At 35.9% G+C, this 17,158-nt stretch overlaps 2 protein-coding genes across 3 annotated transcripts in view; one reads left to right on the forward strand and one right to left on the reverse strand.

Moving 5' to 3' along the window:
* Window positions 1-17,158, reverse strand: part of COL19A1 (collagen type XIX alpha 1 chain) — a 317,390-nt gene that overhangs the window by 214,615 nt on the left and 85,617 nt on the right. For both annotated transcript variants that reach the window (XR_005990424.1, XM_041772509.1), the window contains exon 12: window positions 16,083-16,127. Coding sequence is in view for 1 of the 2 variants with exons in the window: in XM_041772509.1 (XP_041628443.1) it covers window positions 16,083-16,127 (45 nt within the window). In the remaining variant the exon portion in view is untranslated. The remainder of the gene's footprint in view (window positions 1-16,082; window positions 16,128-17,158) is intronic.
* On the forward strand, window positions 10,849-13,010 carry LOC121500632 (importin subunit alpha-1-like). Its single transcript, XM_041772523.1, has 2 exons — window positions 10,849-12,121; window positions 12,329-13,010. Exons 1-2 carry the CDS (start codon window positions 10,972-10,974, stop codon window positions 12,766-12,768), a joined length of 1,590 nt encoding a protein of 529 aa, XP_041628457.1. The 5' UTR covers window positions 10,849-10,971; the 3' UTR covers window positions 12,769-13,010.

The following is a 17,158-nucleotide window of genomic DNA, read 5'->3' on the forward strand; positions in this document are numbered from 1 at the left end:
TAAATAAAAATAATGCACCTGTCATCTAATGTTTGGTGACATTGAATTAATTATCCTCCCACAATCATCTACATCAAAGAGATTTGATTAATAAAGTATATTTATTAACCGAGATTTAGGGAAAACAGTTAAAGATGATGAATATTTGATGATTATGTTAAGCAGAAGCAATAGCTAGATTAATTTTTAAATCCATTTCATGAAAAATATTTTTTAAAAACCGCATCTTTTTCATATGCTAAACACCCTGTCACCAAAGGCAGAGTTGCCTTTACCTTACACTTAATTTAAAATGCGGTCTTATTAGGAATGCTCAGGTGTGAGGGGGAAATGTGTAATAGATGTCTCCCTTGGTTTTGAGTACAAAAAATACTCTAGAGTCACCTGTTTGTGAATTCATATATTTTATTACAAAGTCTCTTCCTTTCCCAGAGCTTCCTAAAATAAAAATGGGAGGAGAGTAACCTAACAAGCGAATCAAGGCTTGGATGGGATGAAAGAAAACAGGTGGGAAATAAAGGACGGGCAAGTTTCACAAGAAGCTGAGGAAAGGGGAGCACAGGGAGAGTAAAGTTAAGTACACGGAAAGGGGGTTTAAAACATAAGAGTAGAAATCTGAGACAATACCAGAACCTGGAGTGAACAAATAGGATAATTTCAATAAAAGTCAAAAAAAAAAAAAAAAGATTTGAGACAAATCGTAAACCACCCTTTAAGGATACTCAAACGCTGATTAATGAGAAATTATCTAAAGTTAAGTTGTCTTAATCATTATATAAATGAAGGTCATGCCCTTTCTACTTATCTCTCATTATGTGCCTCTGAATTTCCATATTCCTTTGTCCTTAAATTACATAAAATAGTTGTTGAATAAATTTCCTTAGCAAAACCAACCTAAGATCACTATGGTCAATAGTTCTCAAATTCCACTGCCATTGTAACTAAAAATTATGACAGAAGAATTAATAGACAACCTTTAACACTACACCTAAATTAAAAAGACAGTGTAATATGTGGTATTAAAAGAACAGTATTATGTTATTTTATAGAATAAGGAGCTAAAGAATATTTGCCACAGGCAATGTGCTTCCTAAATGTTGAAAAATAGAAATATATGAACGAATTTCTTCCCCCTGCACATTTCAGTATACTATTAAATATATTAATATTTTATATATTGTCTTTTTTGACACACAATTTCAAGGGTCATATATGTAAAATTAATTTTGATCTTTAACTCTACTCACAAATTCAATAGCAGGAGTTTGAAAAATAGGGTTGATACTGAATTAAGTGAATCAAAATATTAATTATCAAATACTTCTGGAAGCTGAAAAGAAACACTACCTAAACTTGTCTACGCTAATATTCTCTAGTATTAAATTAGCTAATTGAATTCTTTTATTCATAATGGTAGGCATTATGTTGGATGTTGAAGATAAAGACATAGATAAAGACATGACTAAGGCTTGGTAGTATTGGGGGATATGGAGGGAAATGAATGGATTTAAACTATAATTTGGAAGTAAAATTGGCATTGGCCAGAAATTTCAGAATGTTATTAAACAGTAATGGTGGTACCTTTGTCTTATTCTTAATTTTGATGAGATTTCCTTAAACATTATATCATTAATGGCATACATTTAATATTCCTTAGGAAGCATAAGACATTTGCAGCCCTATGTGTAAGCAAGCTGGGTCTGTACTTTTCTTTCAGATCTTCCCTTGATCAATGATATCCTTCTATCAAGGACACATGCTTGGGGCCCCTGGATGGCTTGGTTGGTTAAGCGGCCAACTCTTGGTGTCCACTTAGGTCGTGATCTCAGGGTCCTGGGATGAAATCCTGTGTCTGGCTCCACGCTCAGCAGGGAGTCTGCTTCTCCCTCTCTCTCTCTCTCTCTCCCCCTCTTCCCTCCATTTGTGATTTCTCTCCCCCTTTCTCTCTCAAATAAATGAATAAAATCTTTAAAAGAAACAGAACTCATGCTTGCTTTGGATATTGGTGCATTAAGGTTTTCATCTTCAATAATCCACATCCCCTCCCTTGCTATTTTTTCCTTCATAGCCAGGTCATGAGAGGGTTTTCTGCATACTCTTTACTCTGTCACTTGTAATTTGTTCTTCAAAAAACTCTAACATGGTGTCTCCCTTTATTATTCCACCAAAACTACCTTTGTCAAGGTCACCAATAACCTATGGGAACAATTTTACATGCTCATCTAGGGAGGCAATGAGTTAGAGCTCTGGTATTTCTTTTTAAATTTTCACCTTCTATGTCTCTTTTTTCAGCTATATAATGGGGATAATAATAGCAGAGAGTTGTTGGGAGAATTAAGTGATATAATTCATATGAGTTCACGGAATAAAAATGCCTGAATAAAGCAAATGTTCAGTAAACATTAACTGCTGATATACCTTATTTGACTTATAAACAGCATTTTGAAGATTCAAATACCCACTTTCTTAAACACTTTCCTCTACTTGTCAACACAATCTACTGATTTTCCTTACTTCTCCAGATGCATCCTTTCCATATTCTTCTTCCTCTACTTAACTTCTTAGTGTTTATATTTCTCAGCTTGTAGTCACCTTCTTCTACTACTGACCTCTGTCCTATGCAATCTTACCCACTCCCATTGCTGTCTGCTGACTGCCCCTTTCCCCTATCTGTCATGTAATACAGACTTTTTTCTGAATTCCAGGCTCAGATCTAATTAATGCTATACAGGAATCTCAAACTTGTGGTATAAACCATCATCCAAATGTGTTCCTCTTATTATCATAATGTCCAGAAATGTAACAATAATCTATATCAGCACCTTCTCATAAGTTGATGTTACCTCCAAGTTATGTCTCAGATCTATCTACCCTTCTCTGTCTCCACCAAAATAGCAAACTACTATCATCTCTTGCTTGCCTACTGCAGAGGTCTCTTAAGTAGCCACCCTACATTTACTCTTTCCAACCTGTATCTCTCACCCATGTGAAACAAACAGTAAGATGTGAAACATGAAGAGAATTAAAACAGTTAGAATGAAGAAACAAAATCACTATGTGTACTTTCTAGGACACAATCATATATATATCCATTGCTTTCAAGGAAAAACTAATAAAATTAATGAAATTAGCAATTAGAATCAATAAGAGAATTGGGTAAAGTGACCAGAAACTAAATAAAAATATAAAAATCAAGAGCTTTCCCATATACCAACAATACTCACAGTATTATTATTTTCTTTTTACCCCTGCCTCTCCTTAAAAATTTCATACAATCAGGACACATGGGTGGCTCAGTCTGTTAAGCACCTGACTCTTGGTTTCAGCTCAGGTCTTGATCTCAGGGTCGTGAGATTGAGCTTCACATTGGGCTCTGTGCTCAGTGTGAAGTCTGTTTCAGATTTTCTCTCTCTCTCCATCCTTCTCTTTCCCCATGCCCTGCTTGAGCACGCACATTCTCCCTCTCAAATAAATGAATAAAATTGTTAAAAATCTTTACAATAAACCTCTCATACACTCTCTGTAAGTCATTTGAATTGACTGTAGGGCTTTCTAGACACAGGTGATCAGACCAGAGGTGAATCAACTAAATTCTCTATACTCGAAGTGTGGGTATGAGATCCAGTGATTGGAGTCTGTTATTAGCACTAGGCTTATGAAGATATGCAAACCAAGGAACAAGGCTCCCATTTTTGCCATTTAATACTAAGTTTACCAATGAGCAAGAAGAGCCAGGCTATAAGATAAGCAATAGAACAGAGCAGTTTCACAGAAAAGAGACATTATATAGCCAGAGAAGAAACCAGAATACAAAAGTATCTTGGTTCTTTTTTTTAAATTGTATTTATTTATTCATGAGAGACACACAGAGAGAGGCAGAGACATAGACAGAGGGAGAAGCAGGCTCCTTGTGGGGAGCCCGATACTGGACTCGATCCTAGGACCCCAGGATCACAACCTGAGCCAAAGGCAGATGCTCAACCACTGAGCCACCCAGGTGCCCTATTTCTTGGTTCTTGATGGCTTTTTAGTTCATGATTTTAAATCCTCTGCTATATCCCAAATCAGCGTGTATATTTAACATAAAACCAATCAAAATATCAAAGATGTTATATTGTGGAACTACGAGAACTGATACTAAATTCATAAGGAAGATAAAAATAAAAGCAAACATTCTATCAACATCCTATCAGGTACCAGGCACTAATTAGGATCCTTTGCATTTAAGTGTCAAACACAATAAGATAAGAATCCTTATTATTCCCAGCTCAAGGATGAGGAAATCGAAGTTAGAGTAGATTACTATCTGAATTTAAATATCTAGTAAGTAGCAACATAGATGGATAAGGTATATAAGAAAATATTAAAAAATAAGAGTAATGAAACTGTATTTCCAGTGCTAGATGTTAAAGTATATTCTATAACTAAAATAATTAAAACAATGTAGCAATATTATTACAATAGAAGTCTATTAATTGTATTAATACAATTAACAGAATGCATATCCCTAAAATAATCTTAATTTATACAAATTAGTACATGATAAAGAAGCATTATGAACAAATGTGTAAGAAAATTATTATCAGACATGGTACTGGGGGAAAAGTCCAGTTTCATCTTCATCACAACAATAGTCGCCAATATAAATTTTAGGTAAAAGAAAGGGTTACAATGTGAAAAGGCAAAACTAGAAAAGTATATGAGTGTATATTTAATGGATTTCTTGAAAGTATAGGATTTCAAAACACAGAAGTAATTAAGGAAATTGGGAAATAAAGACCAACTGTCAAACAAGAAATTTACAATTTCTGTATCTCAATATACAATAAATATTAAAGGCAAACCTTAAAATGAGAATATTTATAACACATATGACATAGGATTGTTATCTTGTGTGTGTGTGTGTGAATGTTTAATGTGATATAGTTAAAGAAACACAAGAAATAAATAGAAGTTAAAATGAAATATTATTTGATAAATATTTTTGACATTTAAAAAAAGTAATACTTAAAGCTAGTGAGATAGAACGAGGATGCAACCACTATTTGTAAATGTGTAAGCTGTATTAAAAAAAACATACTTTCAGGGCCATCTCCATGGCTCAGTTAAGAACCTGACTGGTGATTTTGGCTCAGGTCATAATCTCAGGGTCCTGGGATTGAGCCCTGTGTTTGGCTCCTCATTCAGTTTGAGATTCTCTTTCTCCCTGTCCCATTCCCTCTGCCCCTCAGTCCCCCTACACACCTGCTCTCTCTCTTTCTCTCTTTTTCAATAAATAAATAATAAATAAATAAATAAATAAATAAATAAATAAATAAATCTTTTTAAAAAAACTCTCCGGAAAGTAATTTGAGTATATGTATCAAGAATCTTAGGGGCATCTGGGTGGCTCAGTGGGTTAAGCATCTGCCTCTGGCTCAGGTCATGATTCCAGTATCCTGGAATGGAGTCCAATGTTGGACTCCTTGCTCATTGGGGGGGGGGGGGGCTTCTTCTCCTTCTGCCTCTAACCTCCACCCCTCCTCTCCACCATCCCCACCCCCACCCATGCTTCTCTTGTGTGTGCAATCTCTCTGTCTCAAATGGATAAAATCTTTAAAAAAAGAATCTTAAAAATTCCCATGCTCATCAACCCAATAATTCTAACTCCAGAAATCTAGTAAAGAAAGAACAAGAGATATGTTTTAAGATGCTTGCCAAATTATGCTAATTCTGCATTATATGTACTAGCTAAAACATATTTTTAAAAAATGAAACAAAAATCAATTAAAAAGGCTCAAATTTCCAACCAGGGGTTAGTGAAATAAAAGATTATATCTCCATATAGTGAAATGTTATACAATCATTAAGAATAATACTTTAAAAGACTAATATTCATGAAATATTGTAGCCTTTGATGGTTATTCTCCTTTTTCTCATGTCCCTCTTTTTTTGGCATTTCAGTTTCGCTATAACTACTATTAAAAGATGCAGCAACAGAGGGAAGAGTTATTCACCAACACTGTGAAGAACAAGAAAATGACACACAATCACCAATGACTAACGTTAAGCCTCTAGCTTGGCTGTGGGATTACCATTACACTTCCCAATTGCCTGCTACCACGGCTAATTGTAAGTTGGCATGGTTACTCCCATACCAATTGGCATTGGCCACAGATAAATTGCCTGTGATTTTTTAAATTACAGTTATTATTCTACTCCATCTGTTCTGTTCATTTTCTGAGTCAGCTGTCAAATCAAACACATAAGTCCTTCCTAAAAGTTGTAGAAGTTTTACATGTTACCAGAGTAAATGGAGCAATTGCATCACACAGTGATGTTCAGTAGAATTCTACAAGGTAAACCAAGAATTAACAGGAAGTAAGGTGACATGTCAACCGTTGTTTTAGTGATGATGGCAAAGTGCTATATTTATGATAACAGTATTTTAATATTCTTGCATTAGTTTTAAATAGTAGGCATAATTGCCAAGAAGGCTTTGTGAAATCCTAAAAATACATTTCAACTCTGACCTGCTTTTTCCTGTTGTTCTAGTCTCAATTTTATTTTAGCTAAAATTAATAAACATTTGAGACTGTGTAAAAGTACAATGTAATGTCTTGGTTTAATAATTTAACATATTGTATTTCTCTCTTCCCATTCCAATTAAGGGTTTTATTTTTCTATAATATTTTCCTATTATGCATAAAGCATCCCTGCTATTTCAAATATGAGAATATCTTTTGACACAGTCTCCAACACCCACTGCGTAAAGATAACTTTAAGAATTATACTGCAGGTCATGGGAGAAGAATGAAGTAAACTTGCTAAATCTATCCAACCTTTTTACTCTGAAGTACTGTTTAATTGTTATATTAAAATAAGAAAATTTTATCTCATTTGTGTCCAATTTGTTACAGAAATGGTCCCATTTTTATCCCTCCATGTATCCATATCCCTTGCAATATGTCTCTGCACCTTATGTAATCAAGAAGTGGCATCTATTTCCCCAGCCCTTCAAGCTGGACTGGTTTTGGTAATTGCTTTGGCCAGTGATGTAATATGGCAGAGGTGATGGCCTGCTAATTATGATCTGGGGGCTTTAAGAGGCTTTATATGCTTCTGCTAGCTCTCTTTGGACCCCTGCTTTACCTTGAAAACAAGAGCGGGATTATTGTTGAAGGATGAGAGACTATTTGGAGTAGACATGTGGTCTATTAAAGCCCAACCCAGACAGGCCATTCTCAGCCAACCTACCAGCTGAAAAGACATATATAAGCAAACCTAGACAAGATCATCTGACACCAAATAACTGAGCTAAGTCCAGTCTAAACTGCTAAACCACAGAGTAATGAACTAAATAAATGAATGATGTTTTAGCTCACCAAGTTTTGGGGTTGTTACCAGTAGCTAACTAATATATCCTCTCGTCTTTGTTTAATTATTTAGAAGGAAAATTAGGAAGTATTAGGCAAATAAAAAGTAGATATAATAATTATATCAAATCTACTTTTCTTAAAATATCAGTATTTTAATATTTTGGCTGTTGAGTATATTAACTTTTATTGAGCACCTTTTATTTACTAATTACTCATTTCACTCCTACAACAATCTCATGAAGCAGAAATTACCTTTATTTTATAGAAAAGGAGACCACTATAAAGAAAGCAAAGGACATGTCCAGATTCACACAGCTGGCATGGCAGAGCTGGACTGAAGCATGGAACACAAAAAATGTGAATCCATTTTATTCTATGATGGGGTTACTATCAGTTCCACAATGAAATGTCAAGTCTAAGCTCTCTTTGGAGTGGTACTCCAGAAACTAGGAATGTGTGTTTTCTGTTGAAAGACCTAGATGGTGCTCCCTGAATGTTCTGAAATATAGGTTATGCATATAACATAGACTTACTCACTTGGGCTTTTTATCATTCTCCAATAAATTTTAAATGGCTAAAATATCCCAGCTGCCTTTTTGAATTCTCAGTTCAAGTTCAATGTGCAATTACCATAACAACTGAATAAAAAATCAACTAATGTAAAGTGAAAATATCTTCCAGTATAAAAGTCTTGGTTTATTTGCAGCCATAATTGTTGTTTATAGTACCAAATGATTACTATTGCTTGCCTGATTGACTATAGTTTCATGATATTTTATGCCAGAAGTCAATATTTTAGTTATTTAGTGGTAGGCAAAATAATTTACTTGTGGGACTAATAAAAAAATAGTTAGCTTCTAACCTTGGTTGTTATGAATTAAGAATGATGTTTAAATCAGTCCATAGAAATAAATCAATAAAGTGCTACTGAATTAATTATCCATCATTATCATTAGCCTAGCATTTACATGTCAGGCCTATATATAATGCATCACAGGTGCTAATACATTTTTTAATACTGAAAACAAACATCATAGAATACTAGGAAATGAATTCAGTGCATCTGCTCTTTAATACTCACTTGACTAGAAACCAAAACGAATAGATTAAGCTACGAAACAGGTAAGGACATATAAGCATTTTCCATTTTTCCTATCGCATCTTCAAAAGCATCCACCGAAGGCAAAAGACTGTACATCATATATAAAATCAGTTCTAAGTCTCAATATATGTTTTATTTTAGGGGCACCTGGGTGACTCAGTGGGTTAAGTGGTTGACTTTAGATTTCCACTCAGGTCATGATCTCAGGTTGTGAGATCAAGCCCTACCTTGGGCTCTGCCCTGGGCATGACTTGCTTTAGATTCTCTCTCCCTCTCCTTCTGCCTCTGTCTGCATTATAAATAAATAAATAAATAAATAAATAAATAAATAAATAAATAAATTTATTCATTTATTTGTTTTTATTTTAGGCTGGCCTATGAAAATTTCAGTTATGTCATTGGAAATTACCTGGTGTGTTAGCTGCTGATAGAAGAAATACAAATGATTGGATGCATGGTTTAATTATAAATAACCCCAGGCAGTTTTGGAGTAGTAGAGTATACTTGGACTCTACCCTACACTATAGTAGACATTTTAATAGTTTTATTCACTTGAATATCACATTTTGTACAGAATTCTACAATGATACATTATTAAATAAACCAACTCAGAATAGGGATCAGTCGGATGTTTTTCCAGTGCATTCTGTCAGGTAAAAACATTTGCAACAGCTATGGAAGCAGAGGAATAAATATTTAAACAATATTTTCCAATTTAAATAATTACTTTATGTCATATGGCATTTCTGGACTGAGATAACATTCTGGTAACAACAAGACAATAAAGAATCACAAGTCACTGAAATTTTACAGCAACCAGTTTCCTAAAGTTTTAAGAGATGAATTAAAGCAGGAACCATATGCATTTGTTAGTTTTGCAGGTGCATTTAGTATTATGGGTTTAACTCAGAATGGAAGAAAAGATCAGTAATCAAGATGATCAAAGTAGGTAATGGCCATACGTTTAAATAAGAGTAAGTCAGAACCTGCTTAACCATGAATACTCTTGGCTACAGAATGTCAAATGTTGGATACTGTCCACATATCCCTGAGCCAGATGGTTCATGAAGCAAAGAGCATTTGATTGTCCTTTTTTCTTTTCACTGAACTTAAGAAATCCTCAAGGAGAAGATCGTTTTAATTCATCAAACGGAAAAGTTCCACACTAGCTAAAACATCTTAGTCTTTGTAAAGATTTGCTACATCTGTATCCATGTTAACTTAAATGTCACTCTTGAATGAACAAAATCAACTACGTTTTAGCTAGGAAATGTAGAGAAAATGTCAGAAAAAGTGTGCCACGAACAGCAGTTGCCACTGGATGTTTCTCTCTCACAATCAAATGGTATTTAACAATAAAGTTGGGTAGAATCAAATCTAACACCTATGGAATCTGTTTTTAAACTAAGTTATTCGAGGATTGAATGACAACATAAGAGAATCGGGTTAGAAGCAAATCCAATCACATGATTTGAAGCAATTACTTAAAGATATTGAACGCTATAATGAAGCAGACATTCATATTTGCTTTTCTATTTGCTTCTTCTTTTCATAATGTAATCAAGAAATATTCCTCTTATTTTGACAAAGACCTAAAGTAATCACCAGGGGGGGTCATGGTTTAGGAATGAAGATCACTTTAACGAACTCCTGCTAAATCTCCTTTTCCTAATGTTATGGTCAGAGCTTAGTTCATGCATTTACATTTGGTCACATAATAAAAGTTTGCCTTTATCATTGCTGGGACGCTGATAGTATAGGGATAACTGTTACCTCAAGAGAGGAATCTCCATTTTGTTCACTAGTAGTAGCCCACACAACACCTCCAAGTATAGTGAAAGAACCTAAGGAAAATCTCCAAAAGAAGGGATGTTTAGGATCACTCCCATAGAAATAGAGAAGCCAGAACACAGACCCCAGCTGTGGGTCTATTCCTCAGACAGAATACAGACCTCCTCCCTCCTGCTTCATGACTTATGGCATTGGAGTCAAAAGATTCTTGAACGATGCTCATCTGACTTTGGCAGCAAGCAATGGGACAATGGGATGGGGTCACTCCTATCCATCTAAATGATAAACCAGAAAAATACTAAGCCTGAAAATAGTTCTCCTCAGGGAGAGTCCTGCCAGCAAAAGTAATTTGAGAAAGAACCAGTCTTTTAAATAATTTTCACTTCAGGACTCATTTAGCTGAATTGTGCTTGTGCAGGTAATGCATGAGTTTCTTCCCTGTCATTAGTTGCTATAAACTCAGGAATATACTTTAAAATGAGGTCATTTATACTTGTCCAAGTTTCATGAGTCCTTCTCTGGACTAAGGATACCACGTTAGACATGTTAAAGAACCACTTGGTCAGTCTGGCTTAAGAATTAAACTGAGGAGCCACACCGTCTCTGGGCTGGTCCGCGGTGGACGTTTTGAGGGCCGCTGACCCGCAGCCTGCGCGCCCCGCACCGCCTCCCGTGGAAGCCTGAGCCGGCCGTGGAGCTTTCTCCCTTTGTCTCATAACCATGTCCACCAACGAGAATGCTAATTCACCAGCTGCCCGCCTTAACAGATTCAAGAACAAGGGGAAAGACAGTACGGAAATGAGGCGGCGCCGAATAGAAGTTAATGTGGAGCTGAGGAAAGCGAAGAAGGATGACCAGATGCTGAAAAGGAGAAATGTAAGCTCATTTCCTGATGACGCTACCTCTCCACTGCAGGAAAACCGCAACAACCAGGGCACTGTAAATTGGTCTGTTGATGACATTGTCAAAGGCATAAATAGCAACAATTTGGAAAGCCAGCTCCAGGCTACTCAAGCTGCTAGGAAACTACTTTCTAGGGAAAAACAGCCCCCCATAGACAACATAATCCGGGCTGGTTTGATTCCAAAATTTGTGTCCTTCTTGGGCAGAACTGATTGTAGTCCTATTCAGTTTGAATCTGCTTGGGCCCTCACTAACATTGCTTCTGGGACATCAGAACAGACCAAGGCTGTGGTCGATGGAGGTGCTATCCCAGCATTCATTTCTCTTTTGGCATCTTCCCATGCCCACATCAGTGAACAAGCTGTATGGGCTCTAGGAAACATTGCAGGTGATGGTTCAGTTTTTCGAGACTTGGTTATCAAGTATGGTGCAGTTGACCCACTGTTGGCTCTCCTTGCAGTTCCTGATATGTCATCTTTAGCATGTGGTTACTTACGTAACCTTACTTGGACACTCTCAAACCTTTGTCGCAACAAGAATCCAGCACCCCCGTTAGATGCTGTTGAGCAGATTCTTCCTACCTTAGTTCGTCTCCTGCATCATGATGATCCAGAAGTATTAGCAGATACCTGCTGGGCCATTTCCTACCTTACTGATGGTCCAAATGAACGGATTGAAATGGTTGTGAAAACAGGAGTTGTGCCCCAACTTGTGAAGCTTCTAGGAGCTACTGAATTACCCATTGTGACTCCTGCACTAAGAGCCATAGGAAATATTGTCACTGGGACAGATGAACAGACTCAGGTTGTAATAGATGCAGGAGCACTTGCTGTCTTTCCCAGCCTGCTAACGAACCCCAAAACTAATATTCAGAAGGAAGCTACATGGACAATGTCAAACATCACAGCTGGTCGCCAGGACCAGATACAGCAAGTTGTGAATCATGGATTAGTCCCATTCCTCGTTGGTGTTCTCTCTTTTTTTTTTTTTTTTTTTTAATTTTTATTTATTTATGATAGGCACAGAGAGAGAGAGAGAGAGGCAGAGATACAGGCAGAGGGAGAAGCAGGCTCCATGCACCGGGAGCCTGACGTGGGATTCGATCCCGGGTCTCCAGGATCGCGCCCCGGGCCAAAGGCAGGCGCCAAACCGCTGCGCCACCCAGGGATCCCTGGTGTTCTCTCTAAGGCAGACTTTAAGACACAAAAGGAAGCTGTATGGGCTGTGACCAACTATACAAGTGGTGGAACAGTTGAACAAATTGTATACCTCGTTCATTGTGGCATAATAGAACCATTGATGAACCTCTTAACTGCAAAAGATACCAAAATTATTCTGGTTATTCTAGATGCCATTTCAAACATCTTTCAGGCTGCTGAGAAACTAGGTGAAACTGGGAAACTTAGCATAATGATTGAAGAATGTGGGGGTTTGGACAAAATTGAAGCTCTACAAAACCATGAAAATGAGTCTGTGTACAAAGCTTCATTAAACTTGATTGAGAAGTATTTCTCTGTAGAGGAAGAGGAAGATCAGAATGTTGTGCCCGAAACTACCTCTGAAGGCTATACATTCCAAGTTCAGGATGGCACTCCTGGGACCTTTAACTTTTAGGTTGTACAGCTGAGACAGAAAGTTGTTTGTTGTGTACTGTTTGGTAGAAGTTTGTCTTACTGTTTCTCTACTAAGAACTCTTTTTAAATGTGTTTTGTTATTGTAGCACTTTTTACAATGAAACTATACTTGACCAGTTCTGAACTGTACAAACTGTATGAAGCTCCTCCTCTCAGTGGGTTGCTTATTTCTATGTGGAATCTTCTATCTTACAGTGTCCTGTAAATAAAGATTAAATTCCACCCTTAAAAAAAAAAAAAAAAAAAAAAAAAAAAAGAATTAAACTGACCTGCAGGATAGGTTTCTGGCCATCAAGAAAAACAGTGGATTTCTTTACTTGGTTTATACTGGATTATAGAAATACCACATAGTGGTATCATCACTATGAAGCTATCTGAAGATCATCATATAGTGTTTCTTCTGACAATTGATAGGTGTTTTCTTGTTCGACTAGTAGCCATGTGCCTTTGGTAAGTATGACATCTCTGAACAATAACAACTTCATGAATTCTTTTGTTTTGCAACTAGTGAATTGTATCATTCAAAACAGCTGAATTTTAAACACAGTAAAGGCCATGGTAAGGTAATTAAAGAGGAAAGGTGGGTCTTATTGTAATTATATACTCAGTTCCACAAAGAATTGAAATTCAAATTAAATTATCTTTTAGGGGGTGGGGGAATGGGCATAATGGGTGAAGAGGAGTGGGAGGTGCAGGCTTCCAGTTATGGAATGAATAAATCATGGGAATGAAAGGTACAGCATAGGGAATATTGTAATAATGCTGTATGGTGACAGATGGCAGGTACACTTGTGGTGGGTATAGCATTATGCATAGGGTTGTTGAATCACTATGCTGTACACCTGAAACCAATGCACCATTGTGTGTCAACTATATTGGAGAGGCTGTTTTTAGACAACAGCCTTGAGTAATGGAGACAGGAGCAAGGCAAAAGGGCCCATAGTGACTACTGAGCTGAAGGCAAACAGGCTCATTGAACCATAGGCCCTAACTGACCAATGGAGTATCTACAACCAGGCACAGTTCCTAAGATTACCAAAAAAGGGAAAATTTCATATGTTCCCATATTCTCTTATTCTGCCCTATAACTATAGCCCCTCACTATTGCCCCGTGGCAGATAGTCTCTCCTTTGCTGTTCTGCCCACTGCTCCCTTGCAGTGTATTTAATAAGCTTTTATCTCTTTGTTCTATCTTAGGTGAATTCTTTCACTGCTTGTACTGCCTGCCCCCATCCAACTGAGATGCCCCAAATATACTTTTTTAAAATTTTTATTTATTTATGATAGTCACATAGAGAGAGAGAAAGGCAGAGACACAGGCAGAGGGAGAAGCAGGCTCCATGCACTGGGAGCCCGACGTGGGATTTGGGATTTGATCCTGGGTCTCCAGGATCGCGCCCTGGGCCAAAGGCAGGCACCAAACCGCTGTGCCACCCAGGGATCCCCCCAAATATACTTTAACAAAAGAATTAAAAATAGATAAATAGTCTTTGTTCAGAAAACAAATTATACCATAAGCAGTGCAAAAATCTCATGTTTGTGTCACACAAATAAGTGCTTCACATACATTTCTTATTTAGTTAATCTAGAAATACAGTTTCTAATCTAGAAACAAAAAGATGACATTAATTATTTATCTTTGGGAATATGTTGTAGATTAGAATACGTAGCATGAAACACCGAAAAAAACTCAAACATTTGCTACTTGGTAAATAATAATCAAAGCAGAATATATTTTTATTATAAGGATTACAATGTGAATTTTACATTTGACTATACTTTGAATTATAACTCTTATTCAAGTATTATCTTTTCTATGTGATGCTTTATTTCTTCCTGTTATCTCCCTCATTGTCCGTAAATATGTTCATGTCATGGTGAAATTGACTATTTGAAGGCAATTGTTAATAAGTATGAGGAATTAGAAGAGAAGCGAAATATATTAAATGTTTTTTGATACTTCATAGGCTGGGAGAATCTATTTATTGCTGAGCAATACCAACTACGTATATAAAATATCAAAATAACCACTAAGATTTTAGTAAGATTTTAGTAAGATTTTAAATCACAGAGAATTTATCTGTTTCCTTGCTTAGTCTCACTTATTCCTACAGGAAAAGCCCCATTAATAAAACAGGAACATGTATAAAAAAGGCATTTATTTAAAGGCAATGACTGTCACTCTAAAGCAAAAATATTCAAAAGATCCCTAAAAAGATCTACTTTCAAAATATAGTCATCCTTTAATGGAATTCTCTTCAATTATATGATTACTATATGACTATCTTCTTTTCTTCCTCACAGTTCTGTGAGGAAAAGTAATTAGCAAGTAGCTTACAACATGTATAATTTGTCATAATTATTATAGATGCTCTTTCTGCCTAAAATACTTATTGAAGAAGCAAATGACTGATCATGTCCCAGAAAACTAAATACAGGCAACACTGTCTAATTTGAGATCATCTCTCCCCCTTCCCTTCTTATGGCTGTCCAATTACATGACATTTTATGAAACAAAAGAATGGTGCTGGTTTTGTTCTATTTAAAAATAAAACTAGATTTATGAAATGCAGAAGAACTCACATGATTGTCTGAATGGAAATTTTGGATGACTAAGGCACTTCTATTCTTTGTAGTTTCAGTAGAAGGCTATAAATTTGTAAAACAAAGATGGCTTGAATATTGGGTTCACTGCATCCCTCAGCACCAATCTGAATCCCTATCCACAGTTTTCTTTGCCTCTGAGTCTAGTAACCTTGTGGAGTTTAAGGAGTTCGTCATAACTCAATCTGGGATATTGCACAATCCTTGAGGTTTTTCTACATCAACCCTCCCTTTTAAGCCATCTCTTTATTTTAACTGTTTCAAACTATTCTATTTTCACATCTCTTTTCTATTTGACCCTGGCTATTACAGTTCTTATTTATTTCCTCAGGAAAAATTCTACTGATAAACCAGGTGTACATGTAAACAAAACATTTCTTTAAAGACTTGGACACTTGGTGCACCAATGATATCATAGCACACAAATATATTGCTTAGTAAATGTTTGAATCATTTGTATAGCAATGGAATGCATTTAGTTAGAAATATTTAGATATAACTACCATCCAAACAAGTTTAGAAAGATTTCTGACTATCATCAATATATTAAGTCTAACTTAAGTGAAGTAAATATTTTAATTATTGAATTGTTTCTATGGAATGCACAAGGCAAGTTAGATTTTCTACTTCAACATATTTTCATGAACACAATGTATTGTTACAGATGCATGCATAAAGAGAGATATTTACCTTTTCACCAATTTCTCCTTTGCTGCCTTCAAAACCTTGCTCTCCCTGTAGAAGAGGAATATGATGTATATAATAATAGGAACTCTACTTTTACCACAGTTATTACAATAATAATGAAGTTTCCAATAGCAGAAAATCAATAATTATAAATAAAAAACATTTCTCATATGTAAACTTTAAGCCAATATTAACTTAGATGAAATTTAAATATTTCTAAAGAGTCCAACTACAGCTTTACTACAGTAGTCAATGCAATGTAATCTCCATAAACCTGAATTTCTCCATATATTGAACCTTTCTCATAACTGTTTTGAGAATTGAACACATCAACACAGTGCCTGGCACTAAGTTACTATTATTATTATTATTATTATTATTATTATTATTATTATTACTATTACTATATATTTCAGTAGATCCAACAGTAACAGTTTTCTCAAGGTGATTTTTGGGAATGCTGTTCTAGTGAGAACTGTGTGATGAATGAGTTCACGTTTGAACACCTAAGACTGGGTCCAGCTCTGACACCAGAGCCACGCATGCTCTTTACCACCCAGATCTCCTGCTTCGCAGTCACAGAAAGGGGATTGCTGGATATAGCACTGCTGGCTTTCAACCACCATAATTACCCCAGAAGGTATAAGTCCCCTGTTCTTCAATTAAAAACCTTCTCTGATCTGACAAGCTTATTTTCCCACTTAATTCCGCACAGATATTCATAATACTGATGTTTGAGTCATACTTTCAAAAAATATTTATTGACTGTCAGATATATGTCAGGCACTTAAGACAACATAACCAGCAAATGAGTGCTAGAGATGAGTCATCCTCACCCCTCACCCACAAGATGCACTCAACAAACAACTGAGCGCACAGGGATGAAGAATTTCTTATCTCCGGTTTTTTCTGTAATACTACAAAAAGGTGACACTTGATACAATTAAAATCCATGTGTTAGAAAAGGAATGCCAGCTTTTTTTTTTTACTGTAAGTGTAGTCTCTGTTTATGTGTTATGAATAATATATAATGAAATATATGTATATGTGCATATGTATACACACATACACACGATTAA

The sequence above is a fragment of the Vulpes lagopus genome, chromosome 1 (genome assembly GCF_018345385.1).
Source record: "Vulpes lagopus strain Blue_001 chromosome 1, ASM1834538v1, whole genome shotgun sequence".
Lineage (NCBI taxonomy): Eukaryota > Metazoa > Chordata > Mammalia > Carnivora > Canidae > Vulpes > Vulpes lagopus.